The 25,471-nt window shown below is 48.7% G+C and overlaps 1 protein-coding gene across 2 annotated transcripts in view; it reads right to left on the reverse strand.

The window, feature by feature from the left end:
* The window catches only part of gabra2b (gamma-aminobutyric acid type A receptor subunit alpha2b), a 33,851-nt gene extending 12,661 nt beyond the window's left edge, over nucleotides 1-21,190 (reverse strand). The window contains exons 1-7 of one of the 2 annotated variants that reach the window (XM_086139348.1): nucleotides 20,916-21,190; nucleotides 20,600-20,795; nucleotides 18,902-19,017; nucleotides 8,638-8,705; nucleotides 5,689-5,909; nucleotides 3,352-3,434; nucleotides 1,933-2,076 (exon numbers count right to left, since the gene is read on the reverse strand). In XM_086139348.1, coding sequence (XP_085995474.1) covers nucleotides 1,933-2,076; nucleotides 3,352-3,434; nucleotides 5,689-5,909; nucleotides 8,638-8,705; nucleotides 18,902-19,017; nucleotides 20,600-20,661 — 694 coding nt within the window. In that variant the 5' untranslated portion in view covers nucleotides 20,662-20,795; nucleotides 20,916-21,190. Of the gene's footprint in view, nucleotides 1-1,932; nucleotides 2,077-3,351; nucleotides 3,435-5,688; nucleotides 5,910-8,637; nucleotides 8,706-18,901; nucleotides 19,018-20,599 lie in introns of both variants that reach the window. The other variant, XM_086139349.1, reaches the window with a different exon arrangement.
* Between the last annotated feature and the right edge of the window lie 4,281 nt (nucleotides 21,191-25,471).

Raw genomic sequence — 25,471 nt, forward strand, 5'->3', positions numbered from 1 at the left:
CTCATCTTAATTAAGCATAGACGCTTTTAGATAGACCTTTTTAAACCCCCAGATTTTGATTCATTTTATTTTATTATTTTTTTATTGTCTGTTCTTGTATGTTAACCTAATCCAGGGATCAATATGGTACATCTCGTCTCATCTCATTCACCTTCTCACCATAGAAAGCATGTAGAGCTGCGTCCCTGAAGCGCTTCTGCATATAAACATGCACAAATCATGTTTCTGCAAATATGTACCGTGTTTTTTGTATTTTGTATTGTTTTTAGATTTTACTTATACTTGCTACCACATGTGTCACGCCCTACCTTTGTTATCTATTTTATCCTCGTTCAGCCCATTCACACCCTGTTTTTTCTTGGTTTATTTACGTCATTGCTATTGTCGCTCTGTTTATGTTCCTATCCCTGTTGTTGTTGTTGTTTTGCTTGTCTATTTTCACCCTTACTGCCCTTTTTTTTTTCCTTTTCTCCATCCTGTTGTCCATTCTTATCCTTTATGTTGTTGTTGTTCTCTCTGCTGTCTATTTTTGGTGGATATCTTATGCTATTTGTCTTTTAATTGTCTCTCTATTTATATTTATATTCATATTTATTGACACTATAACTTACGCTGCTGTGGCAAAAGAATCTTATTTTTACACTTCAGAGTTTATTCATTTGATTTATTTTTCACTCGTATTTTTAGCTTGTCACTGTCTTGTCCTTGCATATCTTGCTGCTGCTAAACAATTTCCCGATCATGGGATCTTTCAAGCACATCTCCTCATCATCTTAAAATGTGACAACAAGTCCAAAACTAAAACACCTCCGCTCCCTTTGCATTTTATCTGGAAAGCTAACCGCTATCTGAGCCTTATCTTGTAAAACAGGCTTCAACATCATGTCCGCTAATGAGCTCACCGCTGTTGGATTCACTCGCTAATGCCTCTCTCAGCCCCCACCCTCCTCCGCCCCGCCACCGTTTAAGTGAAATGCCCCATTTCTCCACGCACGCCAAGTTATTCACATCCCGGGCCGGGAACGCGTCACGCATGACTGCCTCGCTGCACTTTTGTCAGACATCCCCGTGTCTTTGGGCGCCGAGTTAAAATCACTGAAGTACACGGCAGCCACTCCATCCGCCCAGAACTCTCCCACATCCACAGCAGACAGATGCGCTCCCTCCCGACCCTCGCATCCATCAAAATGTCTGCTCCGAGGGGAGCGCCGGGAAAGTGGAAAGGCTTGTCGCGACGGCGGAGGCGGCGGCGGGCTCACCTATCTTGCTGTTTCTGGGTCTCTGGGACACGACCAAACGCAGATGAACAAAACAAGGAACAAAGCGGGGGTGGGAGAGGGGGGCAGGCGATGCACTTTGCTCAGCGCTCCTGCGGCTCGGTACGGCGAGAGGAGCTCGGCGTCGGCAGCAGAGCGCTCTCAGCCGAAATCACAATATTGCTGCTAGACTGAAGCCGTGCAGCCAAAAGTTAGAGGTAACCGACGTGATGGAGGCGAACTGTTCACTGCTCGTTTTTTCCCACCGAGCTCAAATGCATCAGACAGGAAGTCACAATCATGGACAGTCGGCTGCACGCCACTGTTTGCATCTCGGCTTGCACGTTTAATGTGCACACTCACTGCTGCCAGCGCGCGGACTTCAGAGTTCGTTTGTTCGATCATTCATTCATTCATTATCTACACTGCTTATCCTGCAGTCACTGGCCAAGAGGCAACCATTCACCCTCTCATTCACATCACATACGGACCGTCACCTTCTCACTCAGGTCACGCAGAGGTCTGCCACCCTTCTCGTACCGGTGCCGGTGGAATCAACTGAATCAACTTGTCGTCATCGATGCACTTTGACGACGTTCCGGATCGGAATAACGCTTAACGTCAAGTCGTGAAAGTGCCATTATTTTCATTTTCTTTAACCCTGCAGGAGATTCACCTGTGCTGGATTTGATGGTCTCCTGTCCCACGGTTTGTCCCAGCAGGTCGTACTGGTTGAGGCGGGAGCTCTCCCCCTCCACCACCACCGAGTCGGAGGCGTTGCGAGTCCAGGCGTACGTGACTTCGGAAATGGTGTAGGCGTCTAAAACGGAAAAAAAAAAAAAACAGATCCAGTGGGGGATAGATGTGGAGCGGCAACCTCTGTAGATGATAATGAAGTCATTACTTTGGGGAGACAAATGAAAACCCCCCTCTGTTTGCCGGAAAGAAAGAAAAACCCTCTTGAAGATGTCGTTTGTAAATGTTTGACGGCTGATCGATGCCGAGTGATATTTGCCCTTTTCAATCTGTCAGAGCGCCATCGACTGCTGGACGCCCCGGCTTGTTTCGGCCGACCCCCTGAGATAGAATCCATTTTTCTTTTTAATTAAATATTTATTTTTCCGACAGTTCTCGCCTCCGAGCGTGAATGATTTAAAAAGGGAAAACGCGCGTCCGACGTTGATGTTCAAAGCTGCCACAAGGAAACTTCAAGGCGCCGCTCCGGTCGAAAGCCACGGACGGACGCAGTACTCAGGTAGTACCTGTGGAAATACTACCTCTGATAGTACTTTTTAGTAACATTTCTCACATGGGGTAAATAGATTACGCCTGCTGTGACTTTAACCAAGGTTTCAGCGTATTGCATTGGAATATGTCGTCGTGTATTGTAGCAGAGCCCGACCATTTTCGCGGCATGGACCGGTTTAATATTTTCACAGTCCAGCCTTTTAGGTGTGGCAGAAAAATACATATTGATACTAATATAGAAATACTCCCGCTTTTTTTCTTTCAAAATACTCCAAAGGCTTGTTTTTAATGCAGGGTGCTTGGTCTCCAGTTTTGAAGCACATAATGCAGAGCGGGCTTGGTGTGTGTGAATCACCTGTTGTGATGAATCCATATTTTAGGTATATCTCCTGGTATTGTCTGTTAAATGTAGCTTTCTTTTTCTTCGTGGTTACAGACTCTTCTTCTATCTCCTCACTAGGCCTTTTCCCCTTTGCAAAGAGACTTTCCAAAGACTTCTGTTATTTACTCATTTTGCTAGTTTGTAGGTTAAATACTAGCGTTAATGACAAGCATCTTGTCATGCGTCAAGAACGAGTCATAGATGGATGTAGCGGAGAGAATTTGGTCATTTTTAAAAAAAAAAACAAGCATTGTTCGGACTCGGACAGTAAATAAACTGGAAATAATGTAAGTTATTTATTCTTTCTGTTCAGCCCGGCACCAAACCACCCACAGACCGTTACTGGTCCGCAGCCCGGGGTTTGGGGACCGCTGGTGTGTTGCATTGGAATACGCCCATCTCCTGCCGTGGCAAGAAACTGGCGGGTCGAAAAACAAGCATTTGACCGTGATCTTGGTTACTCACAGCTGCCGAATTTCAGCGGGCAGGAATGAAAGTCCATGGGGAAATCCTCCAGGTGCATCGGGCACTCGGCGTGCACAGTTAACCTGCAGCCAATTCACAAGGGAATTAGAAAAGACCTCCGGGATGCATTGCGAGCAAACAGCGGCGGTTCAAGATGCGGTATTCAAGATGTGTCGTGATGTTTTTCTTCATCTTCACCGCAACAAAGTAAAAACGGGGCTGCAGGGGACCAGCGGGAAACAAAAGGCTACAACTGGAGTCTTTCTTTGCAGAGAAAATGAGTCGTATGCACCTGTGCTGGGTGTATTACAGCTGGCCAATGTGAGAGGAACTTGCTATATTTTATCATTTCTGTTGAATTTCCTGAAATGCAAGGTAACAAAAAATAACGCCGAATTGTAAAAAAGCAGATGCACGAGAAAAAGAGGTGTCATGTGGAATCGACGCAAGCCATTGATTGGTTGACTATGGGTCCCCAGGTTAGCAATAAGCTACCCTTGAGATGTTTCTGCTACCAGAGCATACGTCCACTAATCAGATATAAAACTGTGACCTCCAGTCCCTTGCTGTCCCCCTCCTACCATCTAAACTGACCCTGCCCTTTCAAGGCACAGAATTTTCTAGACCTCCAGCTGTTGTGTTTTGGCATTTGGCAGAAAAAACCTCCACGTCAGATCCCGGAGGCTGCGAGTCTCCAAGGATCAGACTAGCTTGTCAAGCAACATCCCACGAGTGACCAAGGCAACGCATTGGACTGGTCGTCCTTGAAGCGTTCCTGGGACATATCTTGCAGTGCAGCAGGGCACATTGTCCTGCTGAAAGAGGCTGCTGACATTGGGGAGTGCTGTTTCCATGACGGCATGCTCATGGTCCGTTTCCCAATCATGGGATCATTCAAGTGCATTGGTCCACTAATCAAGTAGGTGGTACAGGTCCAAAGGACATCCAAATAATGGCATGTCCTGAGGATTCCCCGCAGAACAGGGTCCAGAGTATCGCCCTGCTTCCACCGACCTGGCCTCTTCCCATAGAACACCCTGGTGGCACGTTTTCCCCCGCCAATGAGCGGACACACAAAACAAATACACAAACACACCCAGCCATCTGCACATTAGCCCCTTTTCCACCGCAGCACCTTTTCCCAAGATTCTAAGTTACCTGGAATTCTGAGAAGCTCCGGTGGGCCCCGAAGGGCATTACCCAGGTAAAGCAACGTTCCCTCGATCCCAAACAAAAAGGACCTGATAGGACTTTCCAAATACCCAGGATTATCTGAGGGGCAGGGAAACACCTCAAGTGTGTTCCACCAATCAGTGCACTTCAACAAACCGTGGACATTGATTGGTGGAAAACACTTTCTGGCTGCAACCTTTGTTCGAGTTCCAGGCTCTTCTGAGTAGGCGATACGAAGGGTCCGAGTGTATGCTCGAGATGTAGTGCCATGACCACTTCCCCATGTATCTTCTGCCTGATTTGAATAACTCCCCCTGAACTTTGAGGCTCAGTGGAAATGCAGACCACGGAAATGACCAAGAGCTCTATTCCCAGGGTGCATGAGTTCCTGGTAATAAAGGTTCTTGGCATTTCGATAGAGAAGGGCGCTAATGTAACAGGAAACATGATTCATCAGACCAGGTGACCATCTTCTACCGTTCTCTGGTCCACGTCATGTTCCCCCTCATAAGTCTTTTGGCACAGACCATCTGACCAGTATGCAGCTGATTCTCAGTGGACTCAGACCCTTTTCAAAACAAACCAACCCGTTCTGGAATTCAACATAAAGCAGATCTTTTGTTGGACCACACAAGCCTGCCTCCAGTGCACCGGTGAGCTTCGGCCACCAGTCCACCACTTTTCCATCCTTCCATCATCTGCATCGGGCACCAGGCCACTCCAGATTTGGAAGAACCCATATGAGCGTCTCGCCATCACAATTTGGACTTTTCCAAGTCACTCATGTGCGTCCAACATACCAACTCTGATGAGACAAATCACTTGCTGCCCGACATGTCCCATCTAGAGATGGTAGCCACGGTAACCTGATCGTCAGTGATCTTCCCTTGATCTGTTGGGTAGTCACTGCCATCGGCAGTGAGAGGCATTGGAATAGTCAAATTTTTCAGTTCTGCTTTGCCCCTTTTATGGTGATGTCATGTTTGAGTAACTTTGCTTTGTATATACATGCAACATACAACAAGCAATAACACAATGAAGAAGGTCTGTCCATAGTGTCATAGTTGGAGTACTGACTTTAAAACAATTCCTTCATTAACCTCTGCCAGTCAGCAAGTCAGTGTCATTCAAAAATGGCTGATCTACTTGCGCTAACCGAATTACCTCATGGTGTACAGGAGCGTGCCGTCATCCTGGATCCTCAACAGTTTGTTGGGCATGGTCATGTTGTGAGCCACGGACTTCTTCCCGTTGTGGAAGAAGGTGTCCGGCGTCCAGATTTTACTTGCCATCAGGTTGTTGAGCGGCAAAATATTCATCGGCCCGTGAAACTTCAACCTCTCGTCCTTCCAGGTTTGGCGGAAGAACACGTCTATGGTGTACTCCTGAGGGCAGAGGAGATGGATGGGCGGGTCAGTCGCACCCTGAAGTCAAACTTGGACCAGAATCAGTGTCCACAGTGTGCGAGGCTCACTCCCATTCCCGAGTAAATCCGTCAAATAAAGGAGTGCACTCCGCACTGCCATGTTTTATCAAGCCAAACAAGCCGATCCTCACAAATGACTTCCCCTGCCACCTCGGCCCTGAATGACTCCCCCTATTAGCCAGTGCTCCATCAAGGTGAGGCCGTGGCCCTGTGTCTGTTTGTGTGTGTGTGTGTGTGTGTGTGTGTGTGTGTGTGTGTGTGTGTGTGCGAGTGCTCCTTGCAGCCGTGCACCAATGTTTCTCTAGGCTGGCTCTCAGGCCAGGACAACCCCTTGACCGACTATCCTCCGTTGTCAAAAGAAACCACACATACACACAAAGGGATTTAGCTCAGAAAGCACTGCACTGTGGAAAATATATGTGAGCGTGTGTGTGTGTGTGTGTGTGTGTGTGTGTGATTCAGTTGCTGGGAGTAAGGGGGAGAGATAAACTCTTGCCGGGTTTTCTTTTTTTTCCCTCTTTACAGCTGAAAAGCCCTTGGCGTGGAGATACTGGGACACTGAAAATTGCCCAGTGAATCCTAGACTCGTGGAAGCCCGGGAGGACCAAGTCGCTCCTTAAAAGAGAACTCCGGACAAAATCGTGTTCTGGTTTGACGTGCTGCTCAACATTTCCAATGGCGACCATTGAGATTCCTGAAATCTGGAGTGCTGCGGTGTCGCCTGTGTTTACGACACAATTGTTAAGTAAAACTGGGCCTATTTTAAAATCAGCTAAACACCCCAAGTTAATATCGGCCGCTTCAGCTATCTTCTATCTGAGGTCTGCCCTGAGAAATTTAATAATTCACAAATGAGTCCATGAGTTTGTTTTTCCAAAGCTCATAGCACCAGTTATGAGCACATTTGAGCAGTAATGGCAACTTCAAACTGGCTGTTTGCAGCTGAAGCCTCATTTATGCTTAATGTAAAATCTGGGCTGAGCCTTCTGTCCGTCCTATGCGTTTATTTCCTGCATACTCCTTTACATTCTCCAGGAGCTCACGGACGCCTAGCCAAATGCAGCAAACAGAGAGTTATCGCTGTAAGTTGCAGTGGGGCGGTGTTGCACGGTATGCTCGGGGAACAGAGAAGAAGGCTACATGGAGTCAGTATAACCGGGTACAGGAATTCTACGTCCACATGAGACCGCCACCCTCTATGGCGCTGCCTCATTCTTGGAATGCACATTATCTTGCCATCCCCATCTTTGTTATGGCCGGAAACGGAACGTGGTACTCGGAAGTCGACTCTATGAATGACCCTTAGCTACCCGAATAATGCTAACCATTGGTTTGGAGTACAAGAAGCTGCAGAAGATCTAAGGGTTGCCAGCACTGCTGTGCCATAGCTGTGCCATCTGTGCACGTCAGCGGGTGCCACGTGCATCAGGACTGATGTTGATGGGTCGATGAAAAAAGTCGCCGCTGATGGTCGGAAGGATGAAACATCATCCAAGAGCATTAGCAGCAGCGTCTAATTGCAGCTATGACTATGAAATGCAGACAGGCTAGTTTTTAATCATCTGCTGTGCTGAAGAGCAGAGGTGGACGCTACGATGGGATGGAAGTTAAAGATTAAATTAAAATGATTCATTTCAAGTTGGAGCGCCACTAAAAAGCACATTTAGCTGACTAGCCACTGACTAACTTTTAGCATCAGTGGCATCTATAAATCGTTCACAGCAGCCGTCTCAGCAATCTGATGGATTGCCAGATAAATCACGTCGGGCGGCGGAAACCACTTTACAGCTGCTGCTCCTTTTTATGAGACGGTTTTCTTTTCGGGTTAACGCGGTTCTCAGATTTAAGATCTTTGGTCACCTCTGGAGTTTTAGTCCCGCCCAGTCGTTCTTCTCTGGCTGAAAATGGGTCGCATAAGGAAAAAGTCGGGCAAAGCCGAAACGAACAGATCGTTTTTCTTTTTCCCCCTTTTTAGCTGTCGCATTTTCCGATCCCGTCTGGGAGACCTGTTCCTCGTCTTTCCGCTCTCACGGATTTACATATCAGTCGGAGGCCACGGCATTGAACTCCAGCCCGATAACCGTCCTATCAATGGATCAATTGCTTGGAAAATGAGCCTTCTGAACGGGGACGTGGTGCTGACGGTGTGATGGGCTGGCGTCTGTGCGTGTCTCAGATTGATAAGCAGGGGGGAGCCCGGGATAAACAAAAGGGCTGACTTGAATAACAAGAGAACTTTCAATAATTTATAAGCTGGAAATTGTCAGATGAACAGCCGTGACGCTGGAGCGGGGAAGAGTCGCCCCACTTCGGCGCCGTGTTCTACATGCGCGCATGCAAATAAATGGAGTTGTTGTTTCCAAACTGGAGGAGGGGGAGAAAGAAACAACAACCCGTTTCCTTCTCACTGAAGCAGTCGGTGATAACACCAATATTAGCTTAGAAATCCAAAAGTAAGAACAAGGCAGTTAGCTAAAATCATCCAGGAGATGGTCAACAGATGTTTGTTTTTGGCTCATACCAGTACTGAGATGTGGGACCATCAAAATGTCAACATAATCCCAAATGGAAAATCCATTTCAACACTGACACATGACTAATGTATGCTTTTCCGTACCATAGCAGATATTCAGATAAAAAAATATATATGTATCATCTAAAGAGTAAAAGTGCAAATCTTTCCTTACCATGTCTGTGTCTGAGACGGGTCCGAAACTGGTCACGTAGATGTTTGTCTTGACTTCAGTGACTCTGTCTGGAGAGAAGACAACACAGGGTGAGCCTGGAGTGATACAAAAGATAGCAGGACATCTTGGAACCGAGAACTTCATTCGTGATCTGCATCGCTCATCCTGCACTCGGGGTCACAGAGGGCCCGAAAGCCCATCCCGGCTACTATTAGCCGAGAGGCGGGGTTCACCCATGGGGCCACATATGGAGCTTCCAACCATTCACCCTCTCATTCACACGAACCTCCTGCATGTTTGGAGGAACCCAGAGAACCCTGGGGAACCCCTCGCAGATAAAGGGAGAACATGGAGACTCCACACAGAAAGCAACCTCTTTGAGAATCCAACCAAAGACGTGAGTAGAAGATGCTAACCACCGTCCCAGTGTGCCGCTAGCGAAGCAGCTAGCAGGTCTAACACATAAAACACAGGTTTTACCGAACGTTGTGTAGCCGAGTTTCACCGGGAGCTTGAAATGTTTGCCGTGCCGCCGCCGCTTTCAAGCGTTTCACCCGCACTTGACCCCCCGCGAACCCGTCCGAACGCGACTCCAGCGGGGGGGCAAAGTTAGCGAGCGTCAGTGACGCGGCGGTCGTGATTTTAAACGCATGAAATCTGTCCTAAATGTTCACGCTGATGTGACAGATAGGGAGCGCGGGGCCTCATATGCTTCCCCGCTCACGTGATAATGTGCAACCGCATCAGTGCCGCCGCCGCCGCTGCGCTTTAGGTCCATTTGCTTCCTCCACACTCCGTCTCTTTCAATAATTACTGAAGCCGGATCGCTCATGCTCGGTCAATTTAAAAAAGAAAAAAGCTTTTCACTTTTACTCGTCGCTCTGGAGTACACGGCGAAAACGACGGCGCTAGGTACAGTCCAAAGAGATGGTTACTCCGAGGGGTTGGTCCTCGGCCTCGGCCTCCTAACAAGATATATACTGCTCAAAAAAATAAAGGGAACACTTGAATAACACAATGTAACTCCAAGTCAATCACACTTCTGTGAAATCATAGTGTCCGCTCAGGAAGCAACACAGATTCATTTTGACTTGTTTTAAGGACATTACATCAAAGTTGGATCAGCCTGGAGTTTGTTTTTACACTTTAATTTTGAGTGTGATTCCTAATCCAGACCTCCATGGGTTGATACAATTGATTTCCATTGATCATTTTTGTGTGATTTTGTTGTCAGCACATTCAACTGTGTAAAGAGCAAAGTATTTCATAAGAATATTTCATTCATTTAGATCTAGGATGTGTTTTTTAAGTGTTCCCTTTATTTTTTTGAGCAGTGTATTAATGGTCAGGAAAGTGATGCAGATCAAGGGAAAGTGGAGGTGTCCATTTAGGAGGACATAAGTGCATCTTCATCAAAATCGGATCGATGTTTTTCCTCCACCATGATGGAGAACCTCATCCAAACAGGCATCTTCTGCCTCTCATCCAGGTTGGGGTCTCCTAAGCAGACAGAGTTGACCTTCCTTTCCCCATCCCAGCGCTTCCAGAGGCGAACTCTCGAGGAGTTCCCAGGCACGTCCCGGATCTTCTCCGGGTTCCCCTCCCGGCGGGACGCGCCCCGGAGGCATCCGGGAGGCACCCCGAGCTCGTCTGGATGCTGGAGGAGCAGTGGCTCTACTCTGAGCCCCTCCTGGATGGCCGAGCTCCTCACCCCATCCCTGATCCGGTTCTTTCCGTTCCCCATCCGCAGCTCCTGAGCAGACGTGAGGGAGGGAACGAAGATACGATTCCGATAGGGTTTGGAAAATCCAAATGAACACGGGGCTGAAGTATTCGGGCTGCCAGCTGTGATCAGCGGCGGCGCTCCGTTGCCCGAGAGCCTAATTGAATGTGCGCTAGGAAGGCATTGACTCCATCGTTAATTTAATTTATATATGTTCATTTAGAAAATAACGTTTTGGGCCCCGTGTCAGACGCTAATGGATCACGCTGCGGAGGTCCGGTTCCCTCTGGAGTGAATTACACGACGGACAAGATGTTTAGCGATCCCAGAACTCTGGTCTTAATCTTTTAGAGTGTCGGCGTCTCCGCTCACCTCGTGCTTTCCGATAGGCCTCTCCGGAGGAGACCAGAAGGCTTCATTTGCAATAAAAGAGTTGTAAAATATCCAAATTGATGACATTTAGTTTTCAAACTTCAATATATTTTATGTGTTCGGCTAATCCGCTATGTCGTTATCCATATCCAGAAAGATATCAAGCTATATATTGTATATTTTTCAGGAGGGATCTTGTGAGCATCTGAACATTCGTGTCCATTAGACACAAACTATACTGCTTTTGTGTCCTCGCTACTTGGCTGAATTTTTTTTTCTAATTTGGTTCTCGCGATTTATCGTTCTATCTATCGTTTGAACATTTCTTTTGTGATTAAATAGCCATGATGAAGTCTGGCAGAAAGAGAAGCGACAAGAAGAGGAAAAACTTGAAGAGACCGGTCTCTTGCAGCTTTGACAAACGCCGCGAAAGCCCCTGCAAAATATGTCTCAAGACTGGGACGACGATACGGTTCGGTTCGGTCCACTTTTGTAACTTGATCGACGGGGCCATGGCGGTGTAGAAAACCATTTTCAACCAGAAAAAAAGCAGAGGCAGCAAGTGTCTGTGACAATGTTTCTGAAGCAAAAAAACGCCAGTCAAGCATACGCCTGCGCCTTCAGCAGAAGATCCAAAAGGATTCGAAGATACCGTTCCGACCGACGAACCTGTGCAAGAACGCGGATGATGACGGTGTGTTGATATCAGTTTGCGGGAGGTTCGTAAAGAATTGAGTGTGGGTTAATATATACCTGTAAATACCATCAAAATCACCTCTCTACTTTGCGGAAATTCCCTTTGAAAAGCTGTTTCCCGCACCTTCTAAGGAGGTCCTTATGAAGAGTGGAGCTAATTCTCAGAGAGGCTTCCCTTCTGCAGGAAAACCCAGGAGAGCCCTCAGGGGGAAAGATGAGTTGTTTTGTTTTGTTTGTTTTTTTTTTTTCAAAATACCATCACCATGTGATGATTGTTGTTTTTCGCGCTTGAAGGCAACACCTCACACGGTTTTCCCACAGAGAACGGTCATTATGGTGTGTTTTGCGGATCATCTGAAGGTGGCCTGGACCCGGGCCCGGAGCGGGGAGGCTCACCGAACCGCCAGCTTTGTGACCGGAGCAAGATTTAATTGTATTGATCAAACCACGGCAGCACTTAAATTATAACATTCGGATAAAGTGCCACGGAGCCCCCCCCCCCGCCCCGACGCTGATTATTCCAGCAGGCATTGATCCAGCAGAGCTCATTAGAGCTTTCCACTCTATTGTATTTCAGCAACCGCTTTCCAGCTGGAGCCGGGGTCTAATGCGCGTCCTTCATCATCATCGCGCTGCCCGTTTCGGATGTAACGCTCGTGCTGCTTTAGCTCGCGCGCAAGCGGCTACGGTCACCATGGCGGTGAGATCGCCGGTCACGTCGGAATGACAAACAAGGAAATCAATGCTCATAAATCACCCTGATAGCTAAAGGCTTACCGGTGGAGGCGGTGCAACGATCAGGGGTCTTTGCAAGCAGGTGTTCTTGTAGCTGCTCCAGGTTTGCTGGAGGAAATGCTTTTGGACAGAAAGTTGCTAAGTTGCGTCTGGCTCAGATTCAGCTCCGGGAAGTAGCCTCCTCCTCCTGGGGAACCTTCTAGTCCTGCATTCCCACGGGCAATGAGGTAAGGATCGGTGCGACGTGCACCTTCAGCTCCACGCTCAAAGACAAACCGCCCAAGAAGAAGAAGACAACGTGGACACCATGGAGGTGGAAGCTGCCACAGCGTTCATGGAATAATAACCATGGACTACCAGATGGTTGAAGTGTTTTTATCTTGCACCCTAACGGCTAACCCTGTTAGCTCCACACTTGTTCTGGTCCAAAATGTAGATGTTCCTCTGCAAGCCCTGGAAACCTCTCTGAGGCGAAGCAGGCAAGGAGATCGCGCCATTTTCTCACTGATTCTGACCCTTTTGTCCCAACCAAACATCTGACCAGTGACCAGGAAAGATCCACAGGAAGTCTCTGCTAATAGCTAGTGGCTTGTGAGTCCCACCAATCACAGCATCCATGAGTTCCTACGGAACGATAAGAAAAACCTGCCTGCCATTATTATCATTTTGGACCGTGGTAGGAAAGACGGGAAAGCGTCGGAGAGCCGCCACACACACGCTGGGAGGTGAAAACCCCAAGAAGAAGACACTGCATCGGGGAATCTGCTGCTAATGGAATCACAACTATTGCTCGCTAACTCAGCAGGTCCGTTCGCAGCCACGAGGCTGTGGGTTTGGATTTCTGGTGACGGTGCACATCCCGGCCCAGCACCAGGGAAAAGAACTTTACTCTTCAGCTGTCAGACGTCTGACGTCCTGGACAGCCGGTTTGTCCGGGGTTTGTAGGAACCTTCTGCCCATTAAATGTGTGTGATGAACGCAGTGACATTAAACAGGCAGAAGGTCTTCAAGCGGAAATCAACCGGCAGACGAACAACTCAGACACACTAGATGAACCCTGCAGGAACATTCATTCATTCATCATTTACAACGCCTTTCCTGTACTTGGGAGTTGCTGGAGTAAACCCAGCCGTGATTGGCTGAGAGGTGGGATTCACCCCAAACCCGTCAATCACATATAGCCACATATAGACGCATGCAAACCAATTACTCTCTCATCCAGACGTCTGGACCATGCAGGGTCTCCAGTGAACCCCCTGCAAGTGTGGAAGAACCCGGAAGGAACTCTCACTTCTCCACCCCACAGGGAGAACTTGGAGAATCCAACCAGGGACCTTCTTGTATCCCTATCAATTAGCGCTATAAGCCTACATGCTAACACTTACGAAACTACAACAAAACAACATCAAGATAAGCGAATCAGATTAACCATGGATTACACTTGACCCCACACACACACACACACACACACACACATACATATATATTATAGTGTTTAAGGGAATCTAAATGCACAAAAGAAGCTGTCGCTGCATCGAGGTGATCAATGTCCGTCTGCATTTATCAACCAATCACCCTCTCAGCAGAATCTCCAGTGATGATGAAACAAATGAATAAGTTACACAAGCAAGATATACTGCTCAAAAAAATAAAAGGGAACACTCAAACAACACAATGTAACTCCAAGTCACTCACACTTGTGTGAAATCAAACTGTCCTCTTAGGAAGCAACACTGATTCATTTTGACTTGTTTTAAGGACGTTACGTCAACGTTGGATCAGCCTGTCGTGTGTTTTTCCACTTTAATTTGGAGTCTGACTCCAAATCCAGACCTCCATGGGTTCATAGATTTGATTTCCATTGATAATTTTTCTGATTTTACATTCTTTACACTCAACAATGTAAAGAACGAAATATTTAATAAGAATATTTCATTCATTAAGATCTAGGATGTGTTGTTTTAGTGTTCCCTTAATTTTTTTGAGCAGTGTATATCTAAATATATACACACAGAGGGAAATATATATCTCTATATATGACAGCGACACTGCTCCACCAGCAGATATCTCCTGGCATCCTTTGGTTCTCCCCCACATCCATCTGGAGGCGGTTCCATTGGCGCCGGTCCTGGATCGGTCCTCTGCACTTCCTGTAGTCTCCGCCCGTGGTGGAGCTCACAATCGGCGAGTCCCGGGAGAAGCTGCGGCAGGTGGCTTGTGGGCGTGCGGTGGGAGAGTGTCTGCGGCAGAGGGTGGGCAGGACCAGAGCCAGGGCCGCGTTCCGCACGGCAGAAGCTCAGAGTGGTGTTCTCCACCGGCGCAGACCAGCTCGTCCTCCGGGAGAAGCGTCCTAGAATCACAGAAGATCGCTCCCACCAAGAGGATGATCTCCAATCGGGAGGAACGTCAGACGGGATGTTCTCCACAGCTCTGTTCCTCCTAACGCCAGCAGGAGAGGCGGCCTTCTTCGTTTTGATCCTCCTGAGCTCGTTCCTCGTCTGAAGCATTGTCCGGAGCCAGCTAGGAGAAGGTGTCGTGAGCTTGAGGGATCATTCCCTTCTGAGAGCTTTGGTGATGGTTGAGGTCAGGCTTCATTGGAATTAAAGGTGCGGAGCTTTGCAGCAGTTTCCTGGAAGAAGGACTTGTGTTGAAGGACAAGTTCAGCAAGCAGCCGGAGGGTTGGTTTGGGCCTCACCAGAAATGACTTCCTCAAACAGCCGATCCACCGTCTCCAACCCCTCACCCCGTCCATCTCCCTTCCTCCCCAGAACAACTTCCAGCTGCTGCTTGCTTCAGGACTCAGAAGCTCTGGTGTTCTCCGTCCATGTGCGGGTCTATGGAGGTTCAGTCCTTGTAGGCGCAGCATTTTCCTCACAGAGGTTGACCATCATCCAGTAAGAAGGCTGGATGAACCTCGGCTCGGCATTGGAACTCATTAATTGATTAATTCATTCATTCATTCAGTATCTACTGCAGGAGCCTATTTCCGCATTCACTCATTCATTTGTCATATAGTCATAAAACATTCACTACTTCATTCATTTTTCATATACAGAGGTACAACCACTCATTTACTCATTTGTTATATATAGAGACATACAACCTTTCATTCATTCATTTATTCATTCATTTTTAGAGGAACACAACCATTCGCTCATTAGTTTGTTTTTAGACATAGAACCATTCACTCATTCATTCATCATATGCAGATGCAGGACTGTTCATTCATTCGTTATAGGGACATGCAACCTTTAATTCATTCATTCATTCATTCATTCATTCAGTTTCAGAGAAATACAACCATTCACTCATTTATTTGTTTTTAGAGACATATAACCATTCACTCATATATTCATTTGTTTTTGAGAAATACAACCATTCACCCATTCATTTGTCCTATGCAGATGTACAACCACTCATTCATTCGTTTTAAGAGACATACTGTAGAACCATTCACTCATTTATACATCATATGCAGACGTACAACCGTTCATTCATTCATTTGCTATATAGAGACATACAACTCTTCACTCATTCATTCATTTGTTTTTCAAGAAATACAACCCTTCTCTCATTCGTCACATGCAGATGTAAAACCACTCATTCATTCATTTGTTGTATAGAGACATACAACCTTTCACTCATTCACATATCAAATAGACAAACAAGCATTCACCCATTCATTCATGTCACAGGGACATTCAGCCATTCAAACTCTCATTCTCCAGTCACAGAGACATACAACCATTCACCCCGTCCTTCACAAATCTCAGAGAGACGTGAACATTAGCCCAGACATTTCCAAATCACACCTATTATTCACCCTGTCATTCAGACATCCGGACAATTCAGGGTCTCCGGTGACCCTCTTGGAGGAACCCGGAGAACCCTTGAGAACCCCTGGAGACTCGGGGGGAACATGGAGACTCCACACAGAAAGGCCTCCTGTGGGAATCCAACCAGGGACCTTCTGGCTGTCAGGAGGTGTCGACTGCTGCTCCAGCGCGCCGCCACATCGGGACCGATAACAACCAATCGAGTGAAAATGAAAGTGCAAGCTCAGATCTTTCATCGCTGTGACAACACACACACAGAAGGTCGACTGCATGCCTCCAGCGTGTGGACGGTCATCCAGTCCCACTAAAGTCCCAACCTGGACCTTGTTATCCATCTCTAAACCCACGTGGGAGTTCTTTACCGAGCGATCCCCGGCCGTTAATGGGAAGACAACAACACCGATCAGCGAGTGACATATGAATAAAAACATCGAGGTCAGCGGATCTGCAGCGAGGATCAGACTATCATTCTCACTGTGAGAATCTTTGAATATTTGAATAAAGTCTTTTCAATCAATATTGAATTTAGAAGCTTCTTATTTTTTTTCTTTTTGTTTAATTTTGTTTGGATGATTATATACAAAATTATGTATATGATAATAATTTTAAAGTTAAGATAAAATGCAAAAAAAATTAAATATTTCACTTTTCATTTTGTTCAATTTACATGATTCCTAGTTGGCCCGCGCATAAAAATTAAATAAGATTAGAATAGTAACAAGAAGAATTACAATAAGAATAACAATAAGAATTAAATCAAATTAAATAAATGATAATCATAAAAAAAATAATCCATTTGAGGTTCTACATTTAAATCACCGCACAAATAACTTTGGCTATTTACACTCCAGCAACATCTTGTCTTGTATTGAAAGATGAATGAATGCTTTGTCGACGAAGGAAACCACTGGTGCTTCCAGTCGGCGGTGAACAAGAGACTTGGAGGGTTTTGTTCTTATTAGAAGAGGATAAACGTCTTCCCTGCGTATCCGAGGACGCCGCCAATAAATGATTGATCACCGGATAAATGATTGATGCGGAGCAGCACTATGATAAGGCATGTATGTTTTCTGGAACGCCCTCCACGCCACGTCGCCGCTCCTCACTACCAATTATGGATGTGCTTTGAACGGGAGTCCGGTGGTGCATTTATGTGCTACCCATCTAGCGTGTTTGCGACATGGAAAATTCCATCAAATGTAATTTTTCCTCTCCCCGCTCTATGTCGGGGGCCTTCGGGCTCCCGGGATGGCTGAATCTGATTAAAACTGTATGTCACCCCACGCCATGATGGAAAACTGTGTCTGTGCGAGCTTCGCCCCGTATCTGCGCTGAAAAACACACATTGTCTTGGAGGAAACATCTAATAAGGCGCCGGAGCGTTGAGCGCGGCCCAGCCGGAGGAGGTCCGCCTCCCCATATGGCGGCTCCCGGGGCCGGGGCTGATGGCCCCGGGAATTTGAATTTCAAATGGCGGCGGGTCCCGCGGGAGAGCGCTCGGCTTTTTCGGGGGCGAGGGGGTACCGGCTGGATATGAGATGCCAAAACGCAGAGAGTGATGGGGGAGGTGTGAGGCGCGCCTCGGCCCGCCGGAGGAGTCGTACTTCTTCATCACGTTGGAATATATGTGGCCTCCGCTGCGGATTGGGAGGTGAGAAATATTGAAGGCCGACACGGAGTTGAAGGATCTCGCTTTTTAAACGCCACCTTTCGGCTACCGCGGGGATTCACTTAACGTCTCCGAGGATCTACGTCGGAGCGGTCGTGAGATTAAAATCCAATCTTTAATGAAGAAACAGAAAAATCCCAGGTCTTTATGAGGTGCAGGCATGGGGGGTAAACGAAACACCTTTTTATCTAATGCAGGGGCGGGCAAACTACGGCCCGCGGGCCACATCCGGCCCGTTGGTCTTTTTAATCCGGCCCTTTAAAGATTGGTACAGAATTCATACTTGATGTGAATGATTGGATCGATGAACGTTGGAGCTCAAACGGGATATTATTTCATTTTAGGAGCTACTCGACAACACATGAATGAGCTGGACGTGAAGCTACAAGGGAAAAAACGATTTGTGCGCTGAAATGTGAATGTCCGCGAAGAAGAGGCGTGATCATTTTGATGGTATTTACAGATATATTAACCCTCAACGAACCTCGCTCAACCCTTAACGAACCTCCTGGCAACTGTTATCTGTTATTGTTGGTTTTATCTTTTGAACAACCGTCAGCATCTTCTTGCTAATCTTGGGGTCTATATCAGACTTTTGGGTGGGTGCTCATAGAATCACACGAGTCTGTTATGCACTGTTAACAAATGCGTTTTTTTTTTTTATTTATATGCATCGTAATTTGTGGTGACCCGGCCCGTCTGTCAAATTTTTAAAATCAATGCGGCCCCTGAGCCAAAAAGTTTGCCAACCCCTGATCTAATGTGAATATGATTAGAAACTCTGAAATTCTGAAACTCTGAAATACAAGCTCATACATTCACATTACGTTCCAAAGGACGAGAATGAAAGGGTTCTCCGGTGTTTCAGATCTGTGTATAACCGTTGGCTCCATCCACACGTCTGGACCATGTAAGGTCTCCACTGAACCTCCTGCATGTGTTTGGACCGTGGAAGGAACCAAGACGACCCTGACGCAGACACCGGGAGAACATGGAGAGTCCACACAGAGAGGAACCCTGTGGGAATCCAGCAAGGGACCCTCTTGCACCAAAAATTTGCAAGGAACTTAGAGAAATCCACTACAAATGAGCAATGAATCTTCACAAACCATGAGCTTTATATCAGTAATGTAGTGTAAGGTCTTCCAGGATTGGGGTCCATCACCAGATCCCCGCGCAGCCAAACCCCACCATCCCGTCCCACCGCAGAACCATTGGCCGGTGGCGTCTTACCTCCGAGGCCGGGCCGCAGGCGGTTGTCGTATCCGTCCAGCAGTCGGTCCAGGATCCGCGTGAACAGCGTGATGTTGGTTTTGAAGGCGTCCGACGTGGAATCGGCTTCCACCGACCTGGTGAACGGACACACGAGAACCACGGAAACCGTATTTACCTCCCTTATCTAGGAGAGGAGGTCGCCATCGTCTGGCGGGGAAGCGATACCTGCCTACGCTCGCGCGAACGCCACGCCACATCCACGCAGATGACCCAGTTCAAAGCAGAACATTCCTGAGCCAACTGCTACCAGAGCCAAGACACAAGCGGATATGCAAATGTACGCAGAAGAGCAGGTTCATCATAAATAAAATAATTCATTTGAGGGTTCTACACTTAAATCACCGCCCAAAATGGCGATATCCGATACTTTCTGGACATGCCCTGTTCTCTGTAGCGTTCCTCGAATTGACGCCGCGCGAGCACCAGATTATATAAACTATCTTTTTGAGAAACCCTGTAGTTAGCATTAGCCTAGCCTCTAGCCATGCTACCATAGGCTGACTGCTGAGGGACATCCCATGATGCACCTCTCTCTGCAATCACGTCTCCTCACAAGTGCTTGAAAGCAACCTTGTACCCTCTCTTCCAGGCCCCGGGCTCTCTGATTGGGCGGCTCTGTAGGGGGCGTGGCCTAATCTACTGAAGCATCTCCCCAGGGGGCTACCATTGTTGTTTCCTCTGAATATTTAAGCTACTTTTGGATTGTGTCTGTTATTACCATTTCGCTGTCAACGCTAAAGGTATTAGCAGCGATATGACTCGCAACCCCTCCATCTCTGCCTCGCAACCCCAACCGGTCGAGGCAGAAGACCGCCCCCGTCCAGCTGGGATCTGCCCGAGGTTCCTCCTTGGTAAACGGCGCCGTTTCCTCGCCGTTGTCGCCGAGCGCCAACTTGCACGCCACGAATCATATCAATTACCAAATATGCATCGATGCATTGACACAAAATGGCACAAAATTCATAGCAGACTTTTTGCCATCATGGGTTCAACCGCTAAAAGTTGAAAGCCATCCCAGAATAATCCCCCCAGCAAAATAAAAAGCAGATATTTGAAGCTCGTGTTAAAATCTCTTGAAAACTAGTTTCAGGCGATGACTGCCGAGCTGGTCATGGGGAACGCAGAGTACAGGAAGTAACCCACAAACAGGAAGTGCACATATGCTGCCTGTTCCTGATTGGCTAAGGGCCTCAAGTTGGAATCCCGCCATGGTTTCCATCCCGGTGTTGCCAGGAATCCAAGCGCTGGGTGTATTCTGGGATGGACGCTTTCCTCCACCCGTTGCAAGCTTTGCTCCGAAGCCTGCCCACGCCTCGTTTCCTCGTGGTAACGAGATACCCCCCACCCCCCTTTTATTCCGATTTTTGTTTTAACTTCTCTAAACTTTACATCCACAATGTTGAGGGAACCTTTATCTCGACATCACGGGGTTAAATAACTCGTTACCACGAGAAAACGGATGGCCGTCTCAGGGGTTTATATGATTGATGCATGCAGATTGCGGGTTGCATGCGGGTTCTGAACCCACCCACCCACCCACCAGCATGCCGTGGGGGTCGGGTAACACCCGGGGTCCCTGGAGACCCGAGTGGGCGATCACACACAGAAAAATAAAGCTGGGGTCCGGGAGGTGGTGGTGGGGTGGATGGGGCTCACCTGGTCTTCCAGGCGAGCACCAGGCAGGCGAGGACCAGAGGTGCGCTCCCCCCGCTCCACATGGCTGCTCCACCGGCTGCACGCCGCAGGAGCCGCCGCTGCAAAGAACGGTGGCTCCGGTTCACTCACTCGCCGGTTCCGGGGGGGTGTCGGTGGGGTCGGGGATCCCCTCCTCCCCCTCCTCCTCCTCCTCCTCCTCCTCCTGGATTAGTATTCACGGACAGCCTCCACGCGTGAATCGAGGCTCCCCGTCAGTGCGCGGGGGCCACAATTCCGTGCGTAAAAAATGTCAGGTGATGGAATGGAGTGGCCTCACCTCAGGTGCACAGAGAGCCCGCCGGGCCGCGGGGAAAGTTGTGCGCGCCTGGCGCCGCTGTGCGGGGACGCGCGGCTGTCATGGGAACAAAAGCTGCGGACCCCGATCCCGGTCTGCGGGGGAAGAACCGGCACCTCCCTCAGATGAAGCGGTGGAACCAGAGGATGAAGATCAGGAGCGGAGACGGTGCTGCTGCTGCCGCTGCTGCCTTCACGCCTCCCTGCTCGGCGTCCTCCTCTTCCTCCTCCTCCCCTTCTTCTTCTTCTTCCTCCTCCTCCTCCTCCTCCTCCTCGTCCTCCTCCGGCAGCAGCTCGATGCGAATCGTGATAAGCGAGGAGCACATCTCACCCCTCCTCACCCCAACCCCCACCTCCTCAGTCTCCACACAAAAAAACTACAAAGGCTTCAGGAGGAGAAGCACTGGGTCCTAGAGGTAGTTTGGTATCAAGCGGGTCTTCTCCTGCTGCTCCTCCTCCAACTCCTCCTGCAGCTCCATCTCCATCTCCTCCAGCATCTCCTCCTCCTGCAGCTCCTCCTCCAGCTCCCTCTGCTATAGATCCTCCTGAAGCTTCTCCTGTAGCCTCCTCCCTCTGCAGCTCCAGCTACTCCTCCAGCATCCTCCTACAGCTCCTCCTGCAGCTTCTCCCACCGACTCCTAGGGTTTCCCCTGCAGCTCCTCCTCCTCTCACTTCACCTCCTGCAGCTTCTCCTCCTTCAGCTTCTCCTGAAGCGTCTCCTGCAGCTTCTTCTCCATCTCCTCCTCCTTCCATCTCCTCTTCCAGCTTCCCCTGCTATAGATCCTCCTGAAGCTTCTCCTGTAGCTTCCTCCCTCTGCAGCTACAGCTCCTCCAACTGCTTCTCCCACAGACTCCTCAGGTTTCTCCTGCAGCTCCTCCTCCTCTCACTTCACCTCCTGAAGCTTCTCCTCGTTCAGCACCTCATCCTCCAGCTCCTCCTCCTTCACCGTCCCCTTCTCCAGCTCCTCCTCCTTCAGCTTCTCCTGCAGCTCCCTCTCCATCTCCTCCAGCATCTCCTCCTCCTTCAGCTCCTCTTCCAGCTCCCCTTGCCACCGATCCTCCTGAAGCTTCTCCTGTAGCCTCCTCCTTCTATAGCTACAGCTACTCCTCCAGCATCCTCCAACAGCTCCTCCTGCAGCCTTCTCCTCCTGCTGCTTCTCCCAGAGACTCCTAAGGTTTCTCCTGAAGCTTCTCCTACAGCTCCTCCTCCTCCCATTTCACCTCCTGAAGCTTCTCCTCCTTCAGCATCTCTTTCTTCAGCTCCTCCTCCAGCAGCTTCTTCTCCTTGACCTTCTCCTGAAGCTTCTCCAGCATCTCCTCCTCCTTCATTTCCTCCTCCAGCTCCCCCTGCTACAGACCCTCCTGAAGCTTCTCCTGTCGCCTCCTGCCTCTGCAGCTACATCTCCTCCTGCAGCTTCTCCTCCTCCTCCGATCAATTAGGAGCAAAGTATTGATTATGCAAAAACAAAGCAGCTCTGTGGAACGATGGAAAAAGGACGTGTCTTCAAAAGGAGCCGTACCAGTTGCTGAACGTCTGGGTGGACGTTCACCAACAGAACATCTGCCTCCACTCCCGGTGGAGCTCTCATACGTTCATCCTCTCATCCGGACCACCAGCCCGTGATCCAGAACATTCCCGACTAATTACAGAAGGGCATCCATTTTCCTGAGCCGGTATCTCCTGCCGAGCCCCCGGGCCTCCTTATCTCACAGGATCCCACTAGACGTAGCTTGATCTTCTGCATCCACGCAGACCTTCTGGGTGAGCTTCCACCTCTGGACACTTTGCATGCCAGACTTAAAAGCGGCGCAGCCCCGGCTCGGCTCCTGCTGCTGCTGCCGCTTTCCCCTGGAAGACCTGGGAGATGTTCTTCCAGCTCCTCGCTCCTCACCGGGCCTTTGCAGGAGGACGGGCGGGGATCTCTGCTGACGTCACGTCTAACTACATCGTAAGGGCGGAGAACTTGTGAGAAGGCCAGAAGGTCCGCGGTCGGGTTCTCCAAACACGTGCAGAAGCTTCACTGGAGACCTGACGTCGTCCAGACGTGTGGAGGAGAGGGTGAACGGTTAATTTGCATGTTTTATCAAAGATATCGGGAAAAAAAAACACAATATTTTGCTGCACTGATCTCATATTCTTTTGATCAACTCGGTCGAAACAGTGTTTCGGTTGCAGATTGTGACCAATCAACACACACACACACACACACACACACACACACCAGGCTTACAAACAAAGGGGAAGCCAGTGATTTATCACCAGGGTTTGATGGAGGCAGATGATTGGCCGTGACCCCCTGAGGGGAGCAGCTCGAAAAAGAAGAACAAGAACATTCCTAAGCTGCTTCTGCATCAGTGATGCTCCACCCGCGAGGACATTTTAGACTCCTACCTGCAAAAGGTCTTATGTTTACTCTTTATTTTTATGCCTTTTTATTTGAATGCCTTGCTGCTGTGGCTAAAAAAAAAAAAAATCCCAATCATGGGATTATTAAAGTATATTTCATTATCTCATCGCATGATCCTGCAGCAGCCGGGTTGTGGAGGAGGAGATCCATCCCAAAGTTCATCCTGGACCATCACAGGGACGCGGATGGAGACATACAACTATTCACGTCTAAAAATTCAAAACATCTGCGGGGGAAAAAAAAAACGTGGGGAACCTCCAGCCCCACAAACAGCCACGCTGTCGTGCACGAACGCACACACCTCCTTTGTTGACACACACACACACACACACACACTGTGGGGCATCCCTACAAATACTCTGCAGAGATGCAGAGCGGCAGGTGATTTTGCAGCGCTGGGACGGACACGCCGATGGCCTGGTGTTGTGATCGCTTGTGAATCGATGCATCACGCACAAATATAACACGCTGATCTTCACGTACATGAAGGTATCTTCATGTCGCTTCTATTTTTGAGGTTTATTTTAAGGCGCGGTGTTTTCCCTGATTCTATTTGAGCTCCTCACCATGTATTTGATTGAAGCCTCCCTGGAGTTGATTCTCCACACTAGAACTCGCCTTCTCGGCAGGGTGCTAATGCTCCACTCCGGCCGAGGTTCTCCATCGAAGTTCTTCGCGAGGCACGGGCAGAAGATGTCTGCAGAAGTATCCAAATGTGTGCACGAGACCTGCCGGAGCGCCGGCGGCAGGTGAGGGGACGATCTGGTGCCTGGAGGAACCTCAGGGCGGGGTCCTGATTGGCGATCGGCCACAGGTGAGTGACACCAGCCGTGATTGGACGAGAGGAGGGGTTCGCCCTGGACCAATCACAGGGCCTCATATAGAGACATGCAACCATTCACTCATTCATGCTATTCAAACATCCAAACACTCACATATCATATTGAAATGATTCACAGGAAATGATGTGTATATGAAGGGGAGGTGTGGTGGATGTAACACACACACACACACACACACACACACACACACACACACACACACACACACACACATCTCTGGACAAAAGGGTTCTCCCTCTAGCCTCACTCCTATAATTCACAGCGGTGACAGGGGACTTATGGTCACCTCGGTGAAGGTGACCCCTGGAAAAGGTGTACCACAGGTCAAAGGTCAACCTCTCGACCAATTACAGTGGGGATAGCCCCCCCCCCACCCCTGCGGAGTGCAGGATAGGATAATGAATGAATGAATAAATGAATGAACGTCTATTTGCTTTTGTTGATAGATGGATTACCTCTAAACAGTGTAGGGAAGCTACACACACACACACACACACACACACACACACACACACACACACACACACACACACACACACACAACACACACAGGGCGACCCCTTCCTGTCAGGGGTGATGATGATGGGGGGTGATGAAGAACATCTCTGGAATTCAACAACAACCACAATGTGAGACATGGGGTGGGGGGGGTGTCGTGCTCGGAAGCATGGCTGACATCCGTGCACGTATTTGCATGTGTTTGCATATGTTCATTTGATATGACACACACACACACACACACACACACACACACACACACACACACACACACACACACACACACACACACAGTGTCCTCTGCTGGTCAGAGACGGTAAAATCCTTCCACAGATATTTGAATGTACAAAGTGGAGCATTTCCATCCCCTACAGTCTGTTTGTCATCACACACACACACACACACACACACACACACACACACACACACACACACACACACACAAGCTCCAGCCACCGCTCACTTTGCCATGGTTGGAGACTTCTGTGACATTTTTTTGGGGGGGTGGAGACAGCGCTCTGCTGTCAGCTGTGTGTCAGCATGAGTTGAAGCTGGAAATGCTAAACTGTTCTCCGGCCTTGTTACCTCGGCAACAAGCCATGCATGGCAGAAGATAGATGTTGTGAGAGAGGGAAAGGAGAGAAGATGAGGAGCCCGTGGAAGGGCGCTGAGACTCTTAAAGTGATAGGTCACCTCACAGAGCCACGCACGATGGAGGTCCAACGTCTTCTTGACGAGGAGGACCTGGACGGTGGGATGTGGTTCTTCCAAGTGTGTGTGGTGGAGGTTGC

Source organism: Fistularia commersonii, chromosome 31, assembly GCF_037954325.1.
Source record: "Fistularia commersonii isolate RoL2024-O1a breed Wild chromosome 31, RoL_Fcom_v1.0, whole genome shotgun sequence".
Classification (NCBI taxonomy): Eukaryota; Metazoa; Chordata; class Actinopteri; order Syngnathiformes; family Fistulariidae; genus Fistularia; species Fistularia commersonii.